The 15,276-nt window shown below is 42.0% G+C and overlaps 1 protein-coding gene across 1 annotated transcript in view; it reads right to left on the bottom strand.

The window, feature by feature from the left end:
• Nucleotides 1–4,125: 4,125 nt before the first annotated feature.
• The window catches only part of LOC105823253 (small G protein signaling modulator 1-like), a 71,192-nt gene continuing 60,041 nt past the window's right edge, over nt 4,126–15,276 (bottom strand). The window contains exons 8-11 of the mRNA XM_012660386.1: nt 11,282–11,341; nt 8,949–9,539; nt 4,545–4,698; nt 4,126–4,136 (exon numbers count right to left, since the gene is read on the bottom strand). Of these exons, the coding sequence (XP_012515840.1) occupies nt 4,126–4,136; nt 4,545–4,698; nt 8,949–9,539; nt 11,282–11,341 (816 nt within the window). The remainder of the gene's footprint in view (nt 4,137–4,544; nt 4,699–8,948; nt 9,540–11,281; nt 11,342–15,276) is intronic.

The following is a 15,276-nucleotide window of genomic DNA, read 5'->3' as shown; positions in this document are numbered from 1 at the left end:
TCAAAAAAAAAAAAAAAAATTAAAAACTTTTGTGCATCGAAGGACTCCATCCAGGGAGTGAAAAGGGAAACCACAGAATGGGATAAAATATTTGCAAATCAAATATTGATAGGGGATTAATATCCAGAATATATAAAGAAATCCTACATCTCAACAACAAAAACAGAACATTATTTTAAAATGGGCGAAGGCCTTGAATATGCATCTCTTTAAGAAGATGTACAAACGGCCACAAGCAAGTGCAAAATGGTCAACATTATTAGTCATTGTATTAGAAATGCAAATCAAAACCTCAATGTAATAGCCACTTGACACCTACTAGAATGTCTATAATTTAAAAAAATAAAAAAAAGAGCAAGAGTTGAGGAGGATGTGGAGAAACTGGCGCTGCTGTGGATCGTGGTGGGAATGGAAAACGGTGCAGTGCCGTGGAAAGCAGTTTGACAGTTCCTGAAAAGGTTAAACATGTCTCTCTTCGTCTCTCCCTAAACCTCTCTCCACCGGGTCAAGTCTCCTTCAAGACCCTGTCTTTGCACTCAGTGGGCATCCCGCCCCCACCTCCACTTCGCACCCTCTTTCTGGTCCCCCACCCCTCATTCTCATACTCTGCCTAGGCCAACACTGACCACTGGCGGGCTGGGGCATCGGAGCGTCAGAGGAGAGGTTTAAAGGTGTTCTGGCAAAGGAGCTGACTCTGATATCTTGCCCCACCTGCTCGAGGCTGATGATTAACCCAGAGCTTATATAAAGACGGGGTCATCTTCGGGATGGGGAAAGCGCCACCTGCAGCCATGGCCAGCACGCTGCGCCCTGGCACCGTGGCTGGGACCCCAGAGCTGCCTGCACTGTCAGAGCGCCTCCAAAACCCTGCAGACATCTCTGTCACTGTCTTCTATTTTGTGGCGGTGATGGCTGTTGGGCTGTGGGTATGTGGGAAACCAGTGGGCTTTCAGGGTGGGCACAAGATTGGGGGGAAGGTGTGTTAGGGAGGGAAAGGTGTGGTGTGACAAGGCTGAGACAAGATTAACAGCTTTCACAAATGTCACTGTCTTTCAGAATCATTTTCTTGTGTGTGGCATAAATAACGCTTACACTGAGTTACTCTAACAACCCCGCTGTGTGAACAGAGCTGGGACTGGCACCTTCAGACTTAACTGTGTTCACTATCCCCAGCATCCCGGCATAATGAATAAAGACTTTATTTTTATCATCTCATTTTTTTTACTTTCTTTTGTCATTTGCTCACTATCTTAGTAGGTAGGACATTTAGTCCATTCTTTAGTTCTAGGAATGAGTTTGAGGCTCCAAATTTTCTTCCAAGCACAGGTTTAGCCATCTCTCGCATTGAGTAGATGAAAATAAACAAAGCAATTAGGACAGAAGTTGAGGAATGTGATTTCTCAAGTTCTTTCCAACTCAGATTTTATGAAACTATGATTTTTAAATTCCTTCCTTTTTAATTTTAAAATATTAAGGGGGCACAAATGTCTTAGGTTACATGAATGATTTTTGTAATGGTTGGGTCCCAGCTGAAGGTGTGGCTATCACCCAAATAGCATTCATAGTAACCGTTAGGTAGGTTTTTGCCCCCCTCCTACCCCACCGCCCCCTTCCCCAGTTGATTTGCACTGAGTTTTACTTCCTTCTGTGCACACCTGTGCTCACTGGTTAGTTTCAATTTAATAGTGAGCACATGTGTTTGTTTCCATTCTTGAGACACTTAGGAGAATGGTCTCCTAAGTCATTGTTGCAAAAGGTATTAATTTATCTTTTTAATGGCTGAGTAGTACTCCATGGTATACACATACTACATTTTATTAATCCACTCGAATTGATGAGCACCTGGGTTGATTCCACAGCTTTGCAATTGTGAACTGTGCTGCAATAAACATTGGAGTGCTGATGTCTTTTTGGTGAAATTTCTTTTTTTTTTTTCCTTTGGGCAAATAACCAATAGTGGGATTGCTGGATTGAATGGTAGGTCTACTTTTAGTTCCTTGAGGAATCTCCATACTGTTTTCCATGCAGGTTGTACTAATTTGCAGTCCCACAAGGATGCCATATCACAGAATCCAGGAAAACGTTTCTCTCTGTAGAAGTGCAGGAAAAGTCAGCACCCTCAGCACCCTGCACCAGTCAGCACCCTGGCCAGAGCATCATGGCTGTCTTGGGTGCTTCTGCTGTGGTTTGACCCTCACCTGTTTTCCCTTCTCCTCAGGCGATGCTGAAGACCAACAGGGGCTTGGTGGGAGGCTTCTTCTTGGCTGGTCGAGATGTGGCTTGGTGGCCGGTAAGTGGACCAGAGTTTCCTGGAGATAAATTTCCTGGGTGTGGGTTTAAGAGTGAATACCGAAAACATTAGGGATGTGGTCATTTCTGATGTACCTTGGTTTCCACTTGTTGGTGGCTCTTTTTCTAAACCCCTGACCGCATGGCTCTGTCCTGTGATTCCAGTAAATGAATTATAGTATGTCTTCAGTTATGAGAGCAGGATTAGTCTGGCAGTTAAGAACACCCTCAGTTCAACTCCATCTCACGTTCTTCTCCCCTACTCCTCATCAAGAACTCTCTCCCTGGCTTCTCCCTAGCCCCCACATTCCTCCTTTGTTCCCAGTCCTGAGCTCAGTCTGCCCCTCTGGTTTGGATTGTCCCCTGTCACCACTCTCCTCCTTCAATGCCTGGCTCAAGCCCTTCCTCATTTGGGGAGTCTCCCAGCTCTCTCCAGCCCTGCCCTGGGTGTCTAGTCCTTCTGTCCTGTGCAGTTAGCGGTAGTGGGGGTGTTCCCTGTGATGGTGCCAGTGGTGATGTCTCTCTGACTCTTGTCCAGTGGGTGTTCTCCTTGCTGAGTTTAGATGTGTGGCCCCCTCAGCCAAAGTCTCACTGCAGCAGTGGCTGCCTCTCCCTCTCTGAACCTGGAATGTGTCAGCAGTGGGTTGGATACACAGTGGGTGCTCATTAAATGCTTCCTTCACAGATCTGCTAGCTCATTTTCTAAATAATATAAAGGGAAGTGGAAATTGTCTGGGATGATTGAAGCAGACCAACCACAAGCTCGAAATGAAGTTTTATTTGGGGCACCCAATCAGACATTGCCCTCTTAGGGCTGTTTTGTGAAACATTCAAGGCTCAACCAATCCTAAAGCCACAAACCAGCTCAATCCCGTCCTCTGTCCCCAAATATCTGAATAGAAAAAGCTGATTTTACAGAAGATTGGAAAGGTGGGAACAGAAGCAGCAGTGCAGGGTTCCACACCCCAATTCTGTTCTGCCAGGACTGGTGTTCACCCGCAGCCACTCAAGAGATCTCTCTTGACCTTTGAGTCATAAGAACAGCAGGCAGGCCTGGTGCAGTGGCTCACGTCTGTAATCGTAGCACTCTGAGAGGCGGAGGCGGGAGGATCTCTTGAGGTCAGGAGTTTGAGACCCACCAGAGCAAGAGCAAGACCGTCTCTACAAAAAATAGAAAAATTAGCCAGGTGTGGTGGCATGTGCCTGTAGTCCCAGCTACTCAGGAGACTGAGGCAGGAGGATTGCTTGAGCCCAGAGTTGGAGGTTGCAGTGAACTATGAGGACGCCACTGCACTCTAGCCCGGGCAACAGAGCAGGACTCTGTCTCAGAGAAAAAGAAAAATAGCAGACAATGTGCTGGAAAGGGAGATCAATGAGAAGAGAGTCCCATGGCTGGAAGAACAGAGAGGAACTCCCTCCTACTTAGCCTTGGGATATTCGAAGCTGATTAAAAGGGCAAGAACTGATGGGAGGTCTGGCAGTACTTGGCCAAGGACTGGCCCAAATCAAAGCATTTAGGTAGATAGAACAATGTTTCCCTAAGGCAGAGGTCAACGAGCTTTTCTTTAAAAGACAAGGTTGTAATTATTTTAGGGATTATGGTCCATATGTCTATTGCAAGCACACAACCCTGCCATTGTAGGACAAAAGCAGCCATAGTCAATATGTAGACACTGAAATTTGATTCATATAATTTCACATTTTCACAATTTCACATTTCACAAAATATTATTCTTATTTAGACTTTTAACCATTTTTTAATCCTTCAGAACTGTTAAAAAAAAACATTCTTGGCTTATGGGCTATACAAAAATTGGCGATGGGCTGGATTTAGCCTTAGATCTTGGCTGAAAGAAAAAAAGAAAAAGAGGGCAGATTCTAGAGCTAGAGAGATGTGGCCATGAGCTCAGCCATGGCCCAGCTGGGGGACTCTGCATAACATGACTCCTTCCTGAGCCCCCAACATCCTCACTTAGAAAAGGGGATAATGCTCACCTTTCAGGATTATTTGAGGGCTAATTGAGTAATGACGGTAAAGAGCTCAGAACAGTGATATACAGTAAGTGCTTAATAAATGCTTTATATTATTATTATTATTATTATTATTAGTAGTAGTAGTAGTAGTAGTATTATGTCGGTGCGGGCTGAAATAAGATTCCAAGTGGGTATGGTGCCAGTTTTAGAGGCTTAAATAAATTCCAGCTGGGCCCCCGAGAGCCCCCACCTCGCCCTACCCCTTCCCACTCTCCCCTTGCCAGAGGTCCCCTCCCCCACTCCCAGCCACCTGCACATGATGTTGCGCAGCTTCTCCAAGTTGGCGCATGTGAAGTACCAGCAGTTGCAGTCGCACCTCTGCATGTTCTTCTCGATGCGATGCAGATTCACCGTCTTTAGGTCTAGCAGCTTCGGCTGCAGGGCCCCATGGAGGGAAGAAATGCAAAATTACACCCAACTCTTCATTGCAACGCAGAGAGCTTCTCTCCTCCTCCTAACCCTCTCCTGGACCACTCGGCTGCTTGATTTTTTTTTGTTTTTAAATTTTTTGAAATTTCAATAAATTTAGGGGGTACAAGTTGTTTTTTGTTACAAGGATGAATTATATAGTGGGAAGTCTGGGCTTTTAGTATATCCATCACATAAATAGTTTGTTTTCTGGAAAAGTGTCTTTTACTTTGTAGGATAAAATTCGTTCTCAAAAACTTACAACTAGAGCTGAAAGTGCACCCCTCTCTGCTGAAAACTGGGTAAGGAGAATGGAAGAATTCAATTATACAGAAGTTTAATTCTGGTAATATACCGGACTGGATGCATTGGTCAACAGCCTGAATTTTGAAATGGCTCAATGATACCGCAAGAAAATGGAACCATTTAGGGACCAAAACCTAATCCAGAAAGGTGAGAAAACACCAACGCTGGCTTTGTCCTTGAGGGAAGCTGCCAAACTGGAAAAACTTAGGCTTAGATTTAATCGTTTTTTGTTCTCCCAATCCAAAGGTGAGGAGTCTCATAAGAGACCTTCCTGCAGGAAGGTAGGACCCCGAAGAGTCACACCTTCAGTAAAGGAAGACTAGAAAAACTACTAACATCCTGGGGTCTCAAAACAATTGCCTTATTACCTTGAACATATGTATACAATTAAGTGTAAATGGCATCTCCCTGGATAATGAAGAGCCACAAGTCAGGTTTATAACTCAAATGTCCACTACCTGCATGGTCTAAAAGATCTGAGTTTAGTTCAAACTCATCTCATACTTGTCAATCCTCTGGTACTAGGAAGAAGCAAAAGAAAACCCTCTATTGAGGAATCTACCTTCCACCTAGGCCTTAAATAGTGCAACAGATAAAATTCCAAGAAATAGGAGCTTGTGCTCAAAAATCACAAAACACTCAGAGAAAGAAGGCAGGCACCAAGAATGACAGTCAGCATAAATAAAAGACAGGAGAATGAGACCCTTTCTTAGTTTTTAGAAGTACCAGGAATATAATACAAATAAGTATATTTACTGTATTTAAAGAAATAAGTGATTAAAATAAGAGCAAGGGTTTATAAAAGTAAGCAGATTGTTTTATAGCATATTTGAAGAAAAGCCACATAAAACTTAAAAAAATATTAAATGCTCATTAGAGGCAGGTGACGGAAAATTAGACACTCTGAAGAGAGAATTAGTAAACTGAAAAGAGACCTGAAGAAACTATCCAGAATTCATCACAGAAGGACAAAGAAATGATAAAATGAAAGAGAAGTAATATACATGGCGGATAGTGTGAGGTCTAACAAACTTTTAATCAGAGCTACAGATGGAGAGAGAAAATGGGGAAGTAGCAACAGCTAAACAAACAATAGATGAGAATTTCCCAGAACTGTCTAAAGACACCAATTTGCAGATACATAAAAACCAACAAACCACTAGCCAGGAAGTATAAAAAGAAACCCACAGCTAGGCACATAATGGACACACAATACCAAAAAGAGAATCTTAAAAGTAGCCGGAGATAAAGGAGACTATTTTTAAAGAAATGAAAATTAGATCTTTAAAGATCCTTTCACGGAATGACAATTAAGACACCTGCCTTCTCAACAGCAACAATGGAACCTGGGAGACAGTGGAACAATGTCTACTGAGACACAACAACTGCAATCTAGACTTGCATATGCAGTGAAAACACCTTTCAAGAGTGGGGCCAAAATGAATTCAAGATAGACACAATGGAGAGATACTCTGCTAAAGAATGAATTTCATACAAAAAGATGGTTATCCCAGTACCAGAGGCCTGTGATGTAAGAAGGAATGGAAAGTTAAAAATGTGGACTCCACTGAGGTATGCGCCCCATCTAAACAAGAGAGTAAACCAAGAAAGAGGTACACATGAGACACAGAAAATAGAAGAGAAGCAGAAGGAACCTTGACATGAGGATGGAGGAAGATCGAGGATGACAACCATGGATCAGGTGCAGTGGAGGACAAGACCAGAAAGTTCTTGGGAATCCTTTAGACATACAAAATAAAGAGAAAACCTGATGTGTCTGAATGCTTGAGAAGAGATTTAGAAAGGATTTGGGGAAGTGAATTGATGATACAAATGTAGCAAATAAAGAAAAAGAAAACAGGCCAGGCACAGTGGCTCATGCCTGTAATCCTAGCACTCTGGGAGGCTGGGGTGGGAGGAGGTCAGGAGTTCGAGACCAGCCTGGGCAAGAGTAAGACCCCCATCTCTACTAAAAATAGAAAAAAGCAGCCGGGCGTGGTGGCACGCACCTGTAATCCCAGCTACTCAGGAGGCTGAGGCAGGAGGATCACTTGAGCCCAGGAGTGGAGGGCTGAAGTGAGCTATGATGATGCCACTGCACTCTAGCTGGGGCAACAGAGCTAGACCCTCTCTCCCCCTGCCCCAAAAAAGGTGAGAAGATAAAAACACATCTAGGAAAAACAATATTTTTTGCATGAAAGAAAAATAAACACAGCTTATTATATGGCTTATAAATTATATTGTTATAGTAATGTACATCTTGACATTTATCCTAAATGTGTAAAATGTTATAATACATAACATTTATCTACAATTCTTGTATAATTATATTGGAGGGATGGGGATGGGAAGGTGTCATGTGCAAAGTCCTCCCTTTCCACAGCAGGGAGCCACTAGCTAATGTCTAAAACTGGAAACAACTAAGATGAGGAAGCACCAGGAGAAGCGTGTTAGAGACATGGGAATAAATGCCAAATAATTCAGGCAGGATAAGTAAATATGATCACCTCTGGGGAGGGTGACATGGGAGTGGTGGGGCAGACACTTTCTAGGTTTTTGTATCTGGGCTTGTCTAAGTGTTTGCCTCTCTAAACTATGCAAGTTTATACATCTTTGATAGAAATACATTGCTAATCATCAGGGAAATGCAAATTAAAACCACAATGAGATCTCACCTTACCCCAGTCAGAATGGCTTTTGTTAAATAGTCCAAACATAATAGATGCCGGCGTGGATGCAGGCAGAAAGGAACACTTATACTCTGTTGGTGCGACTGCAAATTAGTACCTCTGTGGAAAACACTATGGAGATTTCTCAAAGAACAAGAAGTAGACCTACCATTTGATCCAGCAATCCCACTACTGGATATTTACACAAAGGAAAAGAAGATATTTTATCAAAAAGATACCTGTACTCGAATGTTTATGCAATTCACTATTGTAAAGATGTGGAATCAACCAGAATGCCCATCAATTCATGAGTGGATTAACAAAATGTGGTATGTACACCATGGAATACTACTTAGCCGTGAAGAAGGATGACGTAATGCCTTTTGCAACAGTTTGGAGGGAACTGGAGACCATTATCCTAAGTGAAGTATCTAAAGAATGGAAAAACAAACACCACGTGTTCTGACTGTGAAATTGGAGCTAACTGATGAGCACAGATGTGCGCAGAGGGAAGTAAAACTCAACAGAAATCAACCACGGGGGAGAGGGGAGGAGAAGACAGCTGAAAACCTACCTAATTGTTACAATGAGCACCATCTGGGTGATGCACACACGTATAACCCTGCCTCAAGCATTATGAAAGCAACCCGTATAAGCCAAACCATATGTACCCCCGTAATACTTTGAAATAAAAAAAAAAAAAGAAATTCTTTAAAGGAAAATAGACACATAGTGCCTGGCTTAGACAAACCACCCTTTCAGTTGACCTCCTTCGGCTCGGACTTTCTGGTAAGAAAGCAAACTGGAATATTTAAAAGATACAGGATCTAAGTCACAATGCTCATTGTCAAGGTTTCGGGAATCGAGTGCTTACAACATGCCAGGCACATGGGCCTTCAACTTGTGAGTTCTGTACTTGACCTTAGCATAAAGGCTGAGAAGCGGTAACTTGATAATTCTGAAAACAACTCAGGAAGGAATAGGGAAACTGAGACTCAGCAGGATAAAAATCCCCAAAGCTGGGATTTGAACCCAGAACTGTTTACTGCAAAGCCGGTGTTCTTTAAATACTATATTACCTTCTCTTCCAAATGGGTTTCTATAGTGAACCTCCCGTGATGGGGAAAATGCAAAAAATCAGAGGGCTCACTGCTGGGTCGTTTGGGATGACAGGTTTGCTGTACCTCCCTCCTTCCCACAGCTGGAGGTAAGAAAATTGAGTGGGGAGTCTGGGTGACTTACACAGTAGGTGACGCGGCTGGAAGACACAGGGGACACTTCGTTGTTGGCGGAAGTGGTCACGGCCAGAGAAGCCAGGGCAGGGAAGAGACTTTCCATCTCAGGCTCCTCTGAGAGGTTGTCCTCACTGTCCACCTGGCTACGTTTCTCCGCCTCGCTGCCCCGCCAGCCCTCCATCACGGCATCGTCCTTTTCAGGCAGGGCCGCGTCCATGCTGCCAGTGATGGACATGAACTCGTCCATGCTCTCGTTGGCGAGGAGGTCGCTCTCCAGGCTGTCCTGCATGGCCAGCTCCTCACGGGGGCCCTCGTCCTGGGAAGTGGTGGCCTCGCTGCTCTGCCTGTCATCCATGCTGCTGCCCCTGGGTTGCCGCACCGGGGGAACATTCCGCTGGGCATCCAGGACGCTGTCTTCCGTGCTCAGACTGGGCTCCGAGTGCTCCGAGAGGCCCGAGGAGAAGTTATGGGAGAAGGGATGACCAGAGTCCGGAGAGCACGTGCCGTTCACCAGGTTCCCATTCGGGATCTTGGGCTGTTTCTCTTCCAACCTGCCTTCAGCCTCCACCTGCTCCACTTCATCCACGGACTCGAACACCTGAGGACGAGGTGCACAGAGACAGGTGGGACTAGGATGTCCCCTGCAGCACTGCTTACAGCAGTAACCTGCATATCCAACAACAGGGGGTCAGTTTAAATATGCACCGTGCACGCAGTGGGATACCACAGTGAAAAGACTGAGGCAGACCATGGTGTAATATATATTCCCACTCGTGATAAACAAACAAGTGATCTATGTGCTTGTGCACGCATAAAATAACCGAGAAAGAAACAAGAAAGCATCGCAGTTGACTCAGAGGAGGGGGTCCTAGGGCATTGAAATGGGGGAAGAAAATAACTTTTCATCATACAGACTTCTACCAGGTGCACATAATATTTTTTTTTTTTTTTGAGACAGAGTCTCACTGTGTTTCCCGGGCTAGAGTGCCATGGCGTCACCCTAGCTCACAGCAACCTCAAACTCCTGGGCTTCAGGGATCCTTTTGCCTCAGCCTCCCGAGTAGCTGGGACTACAGGCATGCGCCACCATGCCCGGCTAACTTTTTCTATATATTTTTAGTTGTCCGATTAATTTCTTTCTATTTTTAGTAGAGACAGGGTCTCACTCTTGCTCAGGCTGATTTTGAACTCCTGAGCTCAAACAATTCGCCCGCCTCGGCCTCCCAGAGTGCTAGGATTACAGGCGTGAGCCACCGTGCCCGGCCCACATAATTTTTTTTAAAGGAAAAAATTAGTTAATATAAGGACCGGGCTTTAAAAAAGCATCTATTATATCCATGTGGTTGACTACTATGAATCAATTTTTAAATACAGTTACATGTACAAGAAACACTATGAAGAAGTCTCCAGAACGCATTTTAAAGATTTATTTGTGGTTCTTTGTGTCCTTAGGTCATATCCCATCAAGGGTAGACAGCAAAAGACCATGTTCGAAAGTCACTTGAAATGTTTCTTCTCTATGTGGTGATGTCACCAACTTGATTTATGGTCAGTTTCATGTGTTTCTGTGTTTTTAAAAACTTCTTTTTGGTTTAATTGATTTAAATTACGTAAACAATTTGCATAACTCCAGAGTCAAAACTAGAGTTTTTAAAGCAAAGTCAAAATTAGAAGGGGGGAAGCATAGTCAGGAAAATGCAGCTTCTTTCTCTGTCCCCTCTCCCCTTGGTAATTATCTTGATTCATTTCTAGTTTATGTTTCTGGTTTATGTTTCAAAAATCGATGCAAAATATACCTATATTAATATCTCCTCTTTTTACACACAGGGTAACATACTATGCTTTTTTGCACTTTGTTTTGTTCTTTCATGTTGAAGGAGATTGAGTTATCTCTTTTCATTGAATGAAATGGAAAGTTCTTGAACAACACATATGATGGCATTTATGTAGAAATTAAAAAAAAAAAACCTACCAAACATTGCTACGTATTATCTACATGTTTCTGTGTATGTAAAGGCACACAGAGGGTCCCAAGAGGACACAGAGCAAACTGATGATAGTGGTGTTGTTTCAGGGGCAGGTAGGCAGGGATTAAGGATGATTAAAGTGGACTTTGACTTCCTTTGCAATGTTTTCGTTTTTTACAGGGAGAAAAGATTCATATTCTGTTACTTTAAAAAAAATCAATTTTTAATGCTAGTATAAAAAGCTAAAACAAACAACCCAAAAAGTGACCCGCAGATAACGGACATCCAATCCCTAACACCCCGGGTGGAAGGGAGGGGCACGGCGGGCGGGGGCGGGGCCGGCGGAGGGGGCGGGGCCTCCAGGAGGTGTCACCTGTGTGCTGCTGCTGGAGTCGCTGTGCAGGCGGATGTTCTGGTGGCCAGAGCTGCAGCTCTGGGAAGACCGCGAGAAGGAACAGGAGGGAGAGAGGGTGAGGCCGCATCCTGGCCCTCGGCAGGAGGGACTGCTGGGCTGTGAGCCACTTTCCTGCCTATTCCTGACTTGCACGAGTGTCGTCTCCGGGCCTCAGCTTCTTAGCTATAAAATGAAAGCGAGGGCAGGGGCACTTCCTGCTTCCCGGAGCCCCCTCGGAGACCACCTTGGCCTCTGGGCCTCCACCTCCCACCTCCACTAGAGCACCCCCCCTTGACCTGCTCTGTACTCGAGACTTCTGCCTAATATTTTAGTTCAACTCAGAGTAACTGTTTGTATCAACGGCTCAATTTTTTTACCCGTTTCTTGTATACGTTTCTTTTGCGCTGTAACTTTGCAGTCCTTGCCTATTCTGATGCGGTGCCTGGCCATGTGCCTTGCTTCAGTCAATGAGAAGGTAGCAAAGTTAACCCAGCAGAGGCTTAAAACACGCTTGCGCATTTCTGCCTTCTCTCTCCAGCATCTGTTCTCACCACCAGCGTGTGCCCAGGTGAGCTTGCCGGGTGATGAGGCCCCTGGAGCACAGCCTTGTCATCCCAGACAGGTGATGGAGCCCAGCCGAGATCAACAAACCTTTTAGTTGACCAGCCACGGACAGCTGGTGCCAGAGTGAGCACCCCACCCCCCAGCCCGGCTCAGAGCAGAACTGCCCAGCCGACCCACAGACTTGTGGGCAAAAATAAGCGTTGGCTGTTGGAAGTCATTGACTTTTGGGGGTTGTTTGTTATGCAGGGTTATTGTGGCAATTGGTGACTAATAGAGATGATGGGTGAAGAGAATTAACTTTTTTCTGAGCTCCTGCTTGGGGCTGTTAAACTGGATGGAGGTTCTGGGAGGGCAGAGATGTTGGCCTTGGTCACTGGAATATTCTTGGCATTCTGAGACATTTCTGACAGTACCTGACACATAGTAGGTACTCCATAAGCATTTGTTTTTTTTTTTTTTTTACATGCAATACTTTTATTTTAGACATGCAAGGAAAGCGATTTCAGAATCTACTAATTTAAAGCAAGCAGCTGTATACAGATGACAAAAGAAGCAACATTTGGTTACAGCTCAGCACACAGCATCCAAAGCAAACAGGCACGAGACAATGCACATTTATGTAGCATTAAAACCGGATGGATAACATATTGTGGGGCAGAGGAAGGGATGCAGGAAACAAATGGAAATGAAAGACCAATGTTTCTCGATGCTTCAAATGTATAATGCTAAATTTCTCATTTGATAGCACATCCAGGTGCTTCAAATGTAGTACATTACAGCAAGAATGGTTAGAATGGAATAACTCATCTGTACACCTGTCCAATACTAAGTTTGGTCAAAACACATTTTCATAGGTCTTCTTTCAGTGGTAAACCCATCTGATCATGTTCTGAAGTTATTGTTTAATAACTTACTAAACTCAGGCTTTAAGCTCTCTAGATACAAGCAATGAATTATTTGGTACTTTTCCTTTTATAATAAAACATTCTATATGTTTTATTAAAATATACAGTAGTGATCAATATTAAAAGTTTTAATATTCAGAAATATAAAGCCACAGGTAATAAAGCATTAAGTATTTAAATGCAGACTTAATATATAAGAAAGCCATAACTAGTAAAATATAAGTCTTTAGGTATTAAAACTTAACATTAGGATATTTTCTTTTTCTTTTTTTTTAGAATAGGGTCCTTTCAAAATAGGATTTAACTATAAAATAAACTCAGCATTAATATTTTGAAAAAGCTACTATTAAGCAACAGATATTGCAGAAGAGACTTTTCAGACATAGCTTTCTGTAAATTCTTAAAGGGATGTTTTGATATTATTATATAGCACAAATGTGATTCAATAAATGTGTGTGCTCAAAGTTTCCTAAAAACTGAAAGTTTTAACTTTAAATATTATACAATAGTACAGATTAATTTTACTTTCTTGTATTATTTCCACAGACACTTTTATATGATACATTAGAACACATTAGCTCATACAGATTGTAAGATAATCACACAAAATTGTTCCCCCCTGCCTCCCAATGTTTGAACACCAAACCACACTATAGATTATGGCACTGCTTATTTTGATCTAGCACCTCAGCTATATTTTCTTTGGTAAACATTTTAACGATTGCCAGGTTTTCTTCCTATAAGATTAGTCACAGATGGTTCATTAATGATAACATGCATGTGTTTAAAATGAAATATTACTCAAAACACTCATAGGCCATATTTTGTCAAAATGAGATAAAATCAGTTTTGGACAGGAATAAGCTGTATCAAGATCACATATAGAATGAAAATAAAATGGAAAAGAATTAGGAATGATAATAGGAAAAAAATACAATCATAAAGGTACTGGTTCTGAAATATTCTATTATTATCATACAAGATAATCAGTCACCAAGCTGAGGACATTTTCTTTCATATGTATATCAGCACTCTATTTCCTCTGTGAAATTCTGCATACTCGATGAGTAGTTAGTCATTTAGTACACAGGGACACTAAAATATTCATGACATGGCTACAAAAGAAATACATATATTCTTATACACAGTGTACAAACTGACATAGATACAATCAGATTTCCAGAACATTTAGTTCACAGTACCTAAAGTTACCAATCAGATTTCCAGAACATTTAGTTCACAGTACCTAAAGTTACCAAAAGCTTAAGTTTTCGTTTGCTTTTGTTCTTTGGTTTATAACTGAATATTTAACTTCTAGACAATGCCCAGGAGTTCAGATTCATCTTTTATACCTTTACTGTATATCATGGTAAACAAAATGATGACCCATGTCCTCCAAAAATCCTACAAAATCCTGAAACACTGTATCTACTAAAAACATTCTGAAAAGATTTTCAGTGTAAGTTATCTGGTCAGTATTGAGTTAACTGAAAATTCGATTAGAATACTCCCTTCCACCAGCGTTTACATTCATCAGGATTTTATTACATGAAATAGACATGCTAGAGAAAAAGTGGAAAAGTAGTCACCCATGTGGTACTTTAAGTAGCAATGAAAGTTTTTAACTGTTCACTTAGAGCTGCAAAAACCAAAAATCCAGAGAGTGTGACTTTGAGACTAAGGATACTACTTTTTTAAAAATCCTCAAGATAGATTTTAAAGAACTCTCCAAACAGATTTGTTAAATGTCTATGCCTACAAATACATCTAACAAGATGTTTCTCACATCAACAAAGAACAAAATGTAACCTGAGGTGAGGTTTGTAAAGTGACCCTAGAGTGTCTACAGATGGACTTCTATGGGCTCCAAGAATTCCCTGAAATCTGAGGCAAAACTACGTACAAATTTTCCTGGGGAGAGGGCTCATCACCCTTGAGACTCTCAAAGGGATTATATGCCCCACCAGAAGGTTTGTGACTCCAAAAGTTTAAAACTGCTTATTTGAGTGTTTTAAAAGTATCCTCATTTTAATATTTATTCAAGTTGGAACTTTTAAATTTTGAGCTACAAAATCATATAAACTGTTCCCCCCCCCAAAAAAATCTAATAGATCCCTAAACTTATACAACCGTTAAATACAAAAGTATCTGAGGAGAAAAGTCAGTTAAATTTTAATCCTCAGATAACTGTTAGGGTGAGTACCCTTTCAATAATTCCCAAACATTTTAAAGAGTTGCTTTTCTTCCCTACTTTTTCTTCCCTACTCAGAATAAATTATAGTGGAATGAAGAAGCAAGTTAAAATAATAATAATAAATTAAACTCCCAAATGCTTCATTTTCATACAGAAGCTCTCATTTTCATAGGGAAGTTCTATTTCTATATCAATGATATTAGCAATTCACAGTATTTAATGAGTACTTTTTTGTCAATGAACCTCTGAACATATTTCAATATTGTGTGTAAAAAATAAATTATAAGCCCCGATGATGGATCATTATCAGA

Source organism: Propithecus coquereli, unplaced genomic scaffold (assembly GCF_000956105.1).
Source record: "Propithecus coquereli isolate 6110/MARCELLA unplaced genomic scaffold, Pcoq_1.0 Scaffold663, whole genome shotgun sequence".
NCBI lineage: Eukaryota > Metazoa > Chordata > Mammalia > Primates > Indriidae > Propithecus > Propithecus coquereli.
The sequence above is the reverse complement of the archived record's forward strand: the minus strand, read 5'-3'. Positions and strand labels throughout refer to the sequence as shown.